We start from the raw sequence: 11,113 nt of genomic DNA, 5'->3' as shown, positions 1-11,113 counted from the left end.
AAGGAACAGCAAATGAAAAGAGGGAAAGGAGGAGTGCTGCATTTTAATGTATTCAGATCACAATCATTAAAAATTCAAGGGCATAAGCAAAGCCTCAGGGTTTTCTAATGTCTCTTGGGGCTCTGGCTAGAGTTGAACAATACCTTTTCACAGAAATGCCTGCCGGGGTATCCTGGGAATTCACGATAGGATTTTTGGAGGTGGGTAAATGTTTACAAAACAGGTAGTAAGAGAAGTAATGTCCTTTCATGAGCTGTATCCATCTTGATACAGAAAACTGACATTTTTGAAACCTTGTATTCACCTCCTGAACTTGAGCTTGAAGAGTCAGTATCCACGTCTCCACTATATGCCTTCAGAAACCTCACAAACACTACATATTAAAATATGCCTTTCTCTGAGGCATATAATTATCTAATATGCCTATTAAATGCTTGTGATACAGCACTGTTATGAAAAGATTAGGGAATTGACCATAAAATTCTGTTTTATAAGAGGATACCAAAAGTATCTCCATATTAAGGCTTTTGAGAAATAAGTTACTAATTGTACCAGGAAAGAGAATTCTATAAAAAATTGAGGTTATGTTCACATCAGTTTAATTGCAATCCACAGCACAGGCAGTGAGGAAGAGTAAAGGAAGTTTCTCACTGTGATTAATAAATTCTTTATACAAAGAAAAAGAAAAAGAATTTATGTTTAATTGTTTTATTTTTATCAATGCATATAATGCACCCATTACCAAGTATTTTTAGGTACGCGAGCAACAGAAATTTGAAAATACATAAAATATTGACTCCAAATGGACAAACTTAACAAATAGTAATGAACAAACTCTTTGTGGTTGAGGTGTGTCAAACAGATTCTAAAAACATAAACACAACTAAAGTTAACAGCACTAAAGCTATAAAGGGTTAAATAAAGTTATACAATCATGTCCCAGAGTATCAGCACACCAATTCAGCTGGATTAGCACCTTGGCACTAGTTGCTGAATGGCTCCCAATTACTATTACATTTCCAACACCAGGTGTCAAAGATACCATTTTTTTAAGCAATATGCAAAAGGCTTTTTTTCCCGCCCAGCAGTTCTTTAGATAAAACGTACAATAAACATAGAAAAAAAAACGTACTCGCTATATTTAAGTTTCTAACAATTAATTACTATGTTATCTATACTGTAAGAAATTCTTAAGTATTGTTGGCAGCTGGAGTTGTGGAACAAGGTGCAGTCTAGCTCTTCCTATGTAATTTCGGATACATAGTCGGCAGAGCTGACAAAGAGAGGATGGTGTGGCTGCAAATAAAGAAAGGAGTTTAATTGTACAGTTATAAAGGCCAGTACTTAGTTTAACAACTGCCTCACACAATAATAGATTTATAAAAAAAAAAGTTCATATTTTGCAAATTTGACCTTTTTCTTCATTCTGTTTCCTTCACTGCCTTTCTGCCCTCAAAGATAAAGACTGGAGCTGCTTAAACCTTAATAATAGTTAGGGAAATACTAAAGAAAGCAAGACAAGGTCAGATTTTTTTAAATTAAAAACCAGCTCCCAGAAAATATCTGATGTCAATAACTTAAAAAATTTCAGACCTGTTGTTTTGGGATTTCTTATTCACAGCACAGGTTACATACCTGCTACAGCACTACCAGCTGCACTACCAATGCATCACTGCAACAAGAATAAACAGGCAAAATACCCTAAGATCCTGGACCATATTTAGTGGTCTTACTACTTAATCATAATGTTTTTATCATTCTGCCCCCATTCCTTCAAAATGCTATTTTCTCTGGACAATAAACCTGTATCTGTTTCATGCCATGTATTTTTTTTTTCTTTGCTCTAACTTTTAAAAACACTACTGGTCTTGGTAAATTTGTGAAAACATACAGTTTTTAGAGGGGTTTTGTTAGTAGGATTCAGACTACAGGGTGGTTTATTTGGAGGAAAACATGAATCAGTGTTACTTGTCAGTTCACCTCTAAAGAGATGCCCATGGTTATTAAAATAGTTTCATTCTCTTGTGGCTTATTTTTACATTATACATAGCTCAGTCTGAACAAGTCCAGTTCCCTTTGGAATATTTTCTCTCACCAAAGCAGATAGACCTTTAAGAGGTTTGTGGAACTATAGACTCTTTAGTCTCCCGTTTCTCATGTTTTTAAAATTTTGTAAAGAAAACTTAGAAAATTAAACTTCTTATGATTTTTTTTGCCCACAATCAAAATAATTTGCTTTATATGCACATAAAATACATATTAAAAATATTATGACAGCTGACCAAAATGAAAGATATTTTTAACCTGAAATTTAAATACTCTGGTTCTTTTTAACAAGGTCTGTAAAAACCAATAAAAATGTAGCTTTAATGTCTACTTAAGTAAACACCCAATAAACATATGATGATACTTTTTCAGCTTGTATAAATTCTGATGCTGCTTCATCAATGGGCTGTGGCCTGAGGCTAAATATTGCTGAGTATGTTAATAGTTAGAAAGGAAATTAGCTGAATGCTCATATATTCATTTCATACAGCACAGTGTTACCTTCTATAACATGGGTTGTTTGGACTTTTAAGTTGGGGGTTTTTCTAGGTGGGTTTGGTTTTTTAATAATACAAGTTGCAGTTTTAAATATAAGCATCTAAAACTTACCTTCATGGAAGAGCAGCAGTCTCTCCACTAAACTGCTTGGGGCAGCTAAATCAACAGGCCTCTCAAAATCTGAATTTTTGGCATTTATGTCTGCCCCAAATTCAAGGAGTAAGTTTACAATCTCTGTACTAGAATGCTGGGCAGCAGCATGGAGAGGAGTTTGCAAATGCTTTCCCTTCTGCACATTGGCACCTGGTGGGCAGATGCACATAAAGAGATGTAAGAAGAGATTAATTATATTTGCTATTGAGTAAGAAAGATGAGGCTACAAAACAAACAAAAACCACCACTGACCTGGAATGCCACAGTGTATTTAGCCACTTTATTATTATTTTATTGCATAGAACTATAACTAATCACATCAGTTTTTTGTTTGGGTTTTGGTTTTTTATCCTAAGTTTTATTATCTAAGTACAACCAGCTAAAAAGGTATCAGGTACCAATCAGGTAACGTGAGCATCACTGTTGCCTAATCATAAAAAAGCACCTTTTGTACACATTTAAGGAAATTTGTACTACATAAAAAATATACTTTCCTTATTTAACTCTTTAAAAAAATCACTAAACTGAAGTTTAGTATGTATATTTTTGTGAGTACACCAAGTCAAGAAAGAATCTTGGATGCCTTATAATTTTTCACATGTTGAAGCTGGAAAGGGTTTGAAATAGACTCTCATCCCATCCAAACTTTGTTTATTAATCTAAAAATTCGTTTTAATTTTAATTAAGGTGAGATTCACAGTCAAGAAAGCTAATAGGGGAAAAAACCCCAAACCATTAATCTCTCAATCCATGGGTTCTAATGATTACACTTTTATATTAATAGGTAATTTTTTACACGTTTTAAATTAAAATGGACTGAATTAATTTGCAATAATGCACTCATATTCAAGAAAAAAAATCCATACAAGATTTAAACTATACTAGTAAAGGGGAAGAATCTCCCTTATGGAAGAATTCTCCCTTACGGAAGAATTTACCTTCCCCAGAAGGGAAGCTGTTGATTCATCTAAAACCTGGCCTTCTTCAGGCTTCTTACTGACCTTGTGAGACCAAAAATTGCCTGCTGTACCAACTTTACTCCCTGAACCAACACTGTTTGCATTTTAAATGTCCATTTGAGTAAAATAATAATGTCACAGGTCTAGAAATTGGATCTGAAATCTGAATAATTCACTGTTCTTAATATTAATATTAACAACTGGAGCATGCTTCTGCATTCTCTTGCTTATTTCATTGTCATTGTCTATCTGCCTTTCAACTTCTAATGCATTCTCACTAACTGATAAAACATGAAAAAAATTAATTTACATAAGTAGTTACTTATATTCATATACATTTTAATTAATTGTTCTGCAGGATGCAAGCCCTGTATGTAAATACCTGAAATGCACCAAACTGTCTTTCAGCTATGCCAGTTGTGTCCCTGGACTTGTGCTGAAACAGAGCCAGCCTTCAACATCTCTAATCCATTGATTAAATAAATAATATGAAATTTAGGATCAGATGCCTTTTACCTCATCCCTTCCCTCTGCAACTCAGCCTTTAGGCCTCATGCAAAGATCAGTCAGAACTTGCTGAAGAATGAAAGCAAGGAGGACTTCTAAAGGGGGATTGCTAAAGTAGTTTGACTGAAATCTCAATGATTAATATATGAAATTTCTCAAAACTCATTTTTTACCCTTCTTTTTCCTACAGAAAATTAATATCTACAAAGCTGCACTATGTGCTGAAAATTTTAAACATTCATTATTACTGGTCTTGCTTCCTTTTTTCCTCTTAAGCTTACTGTGGCACTAAAAAAAAAAAAAAGTAAATTATAAGAAATATGATTCAGCATAAACTTTGAAGTAGACCCCTGCAAGAAAGGGTTCCACCTCAATTGGCTGAGCACAGCTGAGTTCAAAGGTGAGTACAATATGCTTATTTTGCAGACCAGTAATATTTTATTTAAATCATGACATACCTGCATAAAGAAGCTTTCGAATGCAATGGATCTGCTGTGAAACACAAGCTACATACAGAGGTGTTCCTAAATGAGGAAGATCTTGGTCAACATCTATACCCCAGGATATCAGTACCTCCAGACATTCACTGTGACCTGTCAGTAAAAGCATGACAGTTTGCTCACCTTCGGTATGCTGTCTCATGGACAAAACCACACACATTTCTTAACCCTCTTACTGAGACATTGCTCAGCTGCTCCATGTTTATTGAGGAGCTAATTTCTTACCTCTGCTGGCTGCTTCATGTGTTGGTGATGGCAGACAGGACTCCCACTGAGCTTTGGCACCATACTGTAAGAGCAGCTCAGCACATGCTGCACTGCCTCTCGAACAGGCATTAAATAAAGGCGTCACTCCATCAATTGTTGTAGCATTTACCTAGAATATATAAAATCTATTTACAAAAATAATTAAAAGAAAGGTAGATTTTTAAACAGGAAATAGTTGGATATTTTGCATAAAATAAAAAGTACTAGTTAAAATAACAAGTTGACAAGTCTCTGTGAAACTGTCTTCCTCTTACCATGCTTCTCAGTTGGAATTTGTTACTATTATTCTTGTTAAAGTATGTTGGAAAAAAACACCTGGAATACTAAAGAGCATATATTGGCATCTGGGCAGTAAATAATTTTCAAAAGTCATTGCACTGAGCTTGTTTCAATGATACAGAAAATTTACACTTCGAATAATAATGGGATAAAGGGATCTTCTCTCCACAGCTCTGGCAGGAATTGAGGATTATTTGCCATTTTCTTCTGTAGTTTGTGTCTCCAGGTTTAAGTGATATTTCATAGCATGGAGACAAAGCTAATAGCATAGGCTCACTGCTTTAATACCAACCTCACTATTCAACTGAATATTTCCAGTGTGAGAGAGTAAGAAGACAAAGTAGACAAGTTTGTGAGGCCTAATAATACTAAAGGGAGGAACACAGCTATGAGGAGAAGGCTCCTTCCAGGACTCTGGACGATCTTCTTCCATGTACCCCCTAAACCCACCAAAACAATTACAAATACTAAAAATAAACCAGATGGGAATTTTTTTTTTTCTTATACTTTCATATCTTTAGACAACTTGTGCTAGATGAAGTAGGGAGAAATTTGCTTTGGAAATATCTATGTATCTTTTTTTATTTTTCTATAATAACACAGATATTTTCCACATGGTTCTGCAAACTGAATTTTAAGAACAATAAATATTTCCATTACAAAGATCAGAGACCTGGGAAGTTATGCACTTGAACTCTGATGTCAGCAGACATTGCACTGAAAGTGATCTGTAAAGTCCCATTTTCATTTTGGGATAAAAAATAAGACCACCTATGCCAGGAGCACAGAAAAGAGACTGTGCTTTTTTCTACTCATACCAAAGAATTTTAAGAGCACACAGGTGCAGTGTGACAGCAGACATTCTGAAGATTAAAAGAAAAGCCTCCTGAAAGCCACCTAAAACAAGAGGATCCAGCAAAGTAGAGGAATGCATTTCATATTTTTGAAGAGAAATATCATAATGAAGACTGCTAACAGATTCACTCCAACTCATTACTGCCTCAGTGGCTGCCCATCACTCTCATTTGCTAGCATTCAGATGGTAGCTGTAATTAATTGAGATGAACATAGCCAACAGGGTAAGTAGAGACCAATTACATTAAAATCAAGGAATATATTCTTCTCAGTTAAGCCAAGGTTAGAACTGGACTTCATATAAAAGAAAACAAAACCAAAGCCTTACATTCGCTCCTGCTTCAAGGAGGATTCTTGCGCATCCTACATGGTCTCCCAGGCAGGCTTCATGGAGTGGAGTTACTTGGTCAATTGTTAGTGTGTCTACATTGTACCCCTAAAATAGATCTGAATGTTATTTAAAGATCATACAAAACCTATTTAGAGTCATTTCCTCACACTACTGTTCAAATGAATAGTTTACAATACTCTAAATAGGCTTAAAACTCAACTTGCAATAAATTAATCCTCAGTGAGCATTTAATTTTAATCAGAAATAGGCACAAAATTTGCAGACTGTTTAGATGCACAGTGACATGGCAAAAGACAACAGACCCAAGACAGAACATGGCAAATTCCAAGTAGCTATGTGGAAAAATATTTAACTGGGGACAGTAAAACCCTGAAACAGATGAGGGAAAGGGTGTTGCATCTCCAGTATTGGTAATCTTTAAAACCCCACAAGGACCTGAGTCTGAACTCTCCTATGACTCTACCAACCTGTGACTTAAGAGCTGAAATATCCAAAGCTATGAATTTTAGCAAAGAAAACATTTACTGGATTGATAAAATCACCAAGCCCTCTAAATTTTTTGCAGTAGATGTTGTTTGATTCTTAAGAACTAACAGTTTTGTCTACCTGTTTTCATCAAATGTATTCTATAGTATAATTTTTCAATATTGAAGTAGCTAATAGGACAATATTGTAATATTAAAATTTAGCATTTACAGCCTCTCCCTTTGATATTAGCTATTTTTTAAAATGACAACAATGCAAAACCCAGAATCTTTCAGTGATTCTTCCTGTTAACTAGTATCTTCTTGACTTGCTCTATTTACTCAAAGGCTTAAAGCAGTGAAACCCCTTTATATTGATTTATATACCATGCAAGAGGGGAAGAGTGACATAAATTTACACACAATTTTGGTTTGGGTTTTATTTTTTGGGGGCGGGGGGAGGTGGGTTGGATGGGGGTTGAAACATACAGAGGAAATATTTAAAATACTAGCTTAAATCTTATAATATGAAAAATTCCTAAATATGTATTACTCTGAAAAATTGAAGTGAAAAAAAGCAAAACAAAGCATAATAAATCTCCATTAATAATCTATGCTGAGAAATTAAAAAACATTAAAAATGAAAGCAATTGTAAAAACAGAGCCTTCACCTGTGACAATAAAGTCTTCAGAGAAAGAAGACGTCCTTGGCTGGCTGCCTCATGCAGGGGTGAGCGATCTGCCCAAGAACCTATATAATAACAACATTTATTGAATAAGCCATATGAATTAGAAAGGGTTTGGAATGCACAGAGCAAAGCAGAAAATATGATGCATAGATTGAAGTCAAATATCCTATGAAATTAATTTTTCCTCTTTAGAGATTCAAATGATTGGTTTCTAAACAGTAAAAAAATGCTCTATTATTAATTGTACACATCTCAAATAAATCATTATGTGGTCCACAGAACAAAATATTGATATATTGAGATCAGTAATCTGATTTAATAAATTCATTAATTACCATATTCCACTTCTATTTTTGCATTGTTCATTTTTAATACACATAATAAAACTTAGTAGCTGGAATATAGGCATTATTTGAACTTAAACCAGACGTAAGGCTGCCTGAAGAAGTCACAAAGAAGTTGGTTTATATGAAAAGCAATGTGGGAATCTTTATGTATGGTCAGATTAATTTGAAGTTGCTACACAAGTGCAAGGAGAGAAATACAGTGAGAATCACAGTAAAAAAATTACAAAAGTATAAAGAAGATATAAAGTCAAAGTTCTCATTCCATAGACTATTAGGCTGAAAAATAATTAGATATGTTTACAGTAAAGGTTTGGCCTTTATTTTCATTCATTTATCACCCCAAAAGAGAAAGGTAAAAAAAAATTGTAACCCAACAACAACCCTGCATTCACACACATAACCCTCCATAACTCCCAGCCCAGCTTCCAGAGCCATCCCAAACCCCTTGCTGAAGGACCTGCCCTTTCCTCTGCAAGACTGCACACTGACAGGTCCCTTCTAGCCAGCCAAGGTTGCGGCCAGAGCTGAAACCGATTTATGGCAGGAATTTTGAAAATTCAGTTTTGAGAGGCTGTGCAAGGAAAAAACATCTTCAAAATGTATTATGAATTATCAGTATTTATTCCTCTAAGAACAAAATCACTAGAACTGTAAAATACTAATACAATCACTTGTGTGAGTTATATCAAGCTGCCCAAAATTCCTGAAGAAACGCAGAGAGAATTAGCCTGGCATGATGAATTGGTAACACTGGCAGATGACTTTTCCAAGTGTGCAGGTTTGACTCTGCCATGGGCAGGGACTGCCTACAGAGCCAGCCACTGCATTTACTGGCAAAGCAATGAGCCTGAAATGCAAAGGCTGTTGCTCAATCACTGGCAGTCACCAGGCTAAGCTCTAAAATAACTACACCCCAGAAATAGACCCTGTTTCTGTTTCCTATTGGACTCCTGTCCACTAGCCTGTTTCAGAAAGTACACTTTTGTTTACTATAAACAACCCCCTCAAATCACATCAAGAATGACGGCAAGATTAAGCCTATTCAATATGAAAAGAAATCAGGGCCTTGTTAAATCATATGGAATGGTGCTCAATAGGAAATTGTAGATAAAACCTCCATTTTCCTACTGGTGTTAGTGAATGAGACTAAAACTTAGACAGAAGTATGACTGCATCTTGGAGAACATGGTGCACTTTGTGACTCAGCACTACTGAATACTACTGAGATCAAAAACTTGGCAAAACAAAAGCACAGGTGATTATTTAAATTATCATAAGACTACACAGAGCTGATTGCAGAATTATTTGCACTAAGCTCTGGTCATCTATGTGCATGTACATATACATGCACACACATTACTCCCTGTACTTTTTACTTCAGGTTTATTTAATGTAATATTTTGAAATTCTTATTGATAGTCCAAATAAAAAAAAATCAAACCAAAAAAAGAAAAAGAAAAAAAAACAAGCCAAACCCACACAACAAAACAAACAAATAAAACAAAAAAAGACCCAACAAACAAACAAACAAAAAAAACCCCTTAACTCCCACACACACAAAGTGATTGGGATTTTAAGGGCTATTATACATTAAAAAACCCTTGAGCTCAGAAACCTTCAAGTGACTCCATTTTGACAAATCATCAGCATTTTCTTTGTCATACCAACAAGCTCAGATAGATTTATTGTACTATGGTTTGGATGTGTGACATCACTATAAGTATTTTGATCAGTGTTTTTCTTCTTCTGCAGCAGTATCTGAATGAGCACTCAAGTTGTTCTAATTCAAATAAATTAGATCCATTAAGTTATCCTGCTGGGTGCTGCAAAAAATTCCTCAAATTTAAATCTGTATTTAGAGGTTGCTTTTGGTAATTTTGTCCCTCTGTCTCTATAGACGAGAACATCTCTTTCTCAGTTTATCCTACCCAATGGAAAGAAAAAAAAAAGAACTGATTATAGGGAAAAACATCTTATAAAATCATAAGACTTATGAGGCTTTTATGCTCATTCAACACACTTACATTTCAGACATTCTTGTAGCCATGTATAAACACAACAAAGATGCAGATAGGATCTGAAAGCAACAATTTTCTACTTTTATTTCCTTCACCTCCTTCCATCTTGGATTGATCAGAAGAATTTCTATTAATTACTCCAGTGACAGCTGATAATCAAATTATGCCAGATCCTGTTATAAGCTCTGGTTTGCACCTAGACCCACCTTATATCCCTATCTTCAGACAGAGATATTCAGCAGCCAGCTGTTTCTGATAAATCCATAAAATGCAAAATGCTTGTATCATCTCTACTACAAATAAAATCTAAAACCAAAAAGTTGAAGAACAATTTTGTGCCAACTAAGTCTGGAAAAAGAAAATTAACATTCCAACTGACTTGTTGATATACACAGTAATTCATCATTAAATATCACAGGGACAAGAATATGTTCAACATAAATATTTACCATAAATAAACATCAAAGGCGTTCTTTAATTCTTTGCCTAGATTACTGCCTTCTGCTAATCTACAAATTACAGTGTCTCTCACTTAGAAGTCATTAGCAAAAACATAAACACTTTCATTCATTGTGTTTGTAATAGCAGTAGTAGCAAAAATAGTCTATTCCAAAATTGATAATGCATTAATTCCCTATGGTCCCTGACAATGCTGAATATGAAGTATCTCTAACTGTACATAGAAGCCACATTAGTTCCAAGTTCTCTGATGTATAGTTTACCAGAAGGGCAAACTATTACAAAGCATCATTGCTTTGTAAGCATTAACAAGAAAGAATAAATAGATTCACTGCATTAACAGGTGAAGTTAAAAAAAAATTGCAAATTATTATACAATACCTAAATCTCCATCTCCCCATGGCACTTCCAGCCAATTGCAATTATAAATCCTACTCATTTCTTTCAATCTGGAAAATAAAAAAAAATTAAAATAATAATAAAAAAACCCTGCTCTTGCTAGTTGGACCTGTTCCTAAAACACCCTGGCTATGTTCGGAAGATCAGCAGCTCCCTGTAATACGAACTTCCAGCCTTCAGTAAACACAGCTTTGAATATATGAGCGTGTACAAGTTGTCAGTTTCTTATGGTACAGGACTGCTGCCCTTTTTTGTCAGTTTTTCACATTTCTTTCTTTAACATAAGAAATTCTCAAAGTGCCAGTATCTGTGCACTGGCTT

The 11,113-nt window shown here is 34.8% G+C and overlaps 1 protein-coding gene across 3 annotated transcripts in view; it reads right to left on the bottom strand.

Moving 5' to 3' along the window:
- Window positions 1–586: 586 nt before the first annotated feature.
- Window positions 587–11,113, bottom strand: part of ASB5 (ankyrin repeat and SOCS box containing 5) — a 28,710-nt gene continuing 18,183 nt past the window's right edge. For 2 of the 3 annotated variants that reach the window (XM_030947917.1, XM_030947918.1), the window contains exons 2-7: window positions 7,552–7,631; window positions 6,393–6,500; window positions 4,889–5,039; window positions 4,622–4,756; window positions 2,656–2,847; window positions 587–1,296 (exon numbers count right to left, since the gene is read on the bottom strand). In XM_030947917.1, the coding sequence (XP_030803777.1) occupies window positions 1,169–1,296; window positions 2,656–2,847; window positions 4,622–4,756; window positions 4,889–5,039; window positions 6,393–6,500; window positions 7,552–7,631 (794 nt within the window). In that variant the 3' untranslated portion in view covers window positions 587–1,168. Of the gene's footprint in view, window positions 1,297–2,655; window positions 2,848–4,621; window positions 4,757–4,888; window positions 5,040–6,392; window positions 6,501–7,551; window positions 7,632–10,774; window positions 10,837–11,113 lie in introns of those variants that run through there. The other variant, XM_030947919.1, reaches the window with a different exon arrangement.

This window comes from Camarhynchus parvulus, chromosome 4, assembly GCF_901933205.1.
Source record: "Camarhynchus parvulus chromosome 4, STF_HiC, whole genome shotgun sequence".
In the NCBI taxonomy this organism is placed as follows: Eukaryota; Metazoa; Chordata; class Aves; order Passeriformes; family Thraupidae; genus Camarhynchus; species Camarhynchus parvulus.
This window is presented reverse-complemented; position numbering and strand designations above follow the sequence as displayed.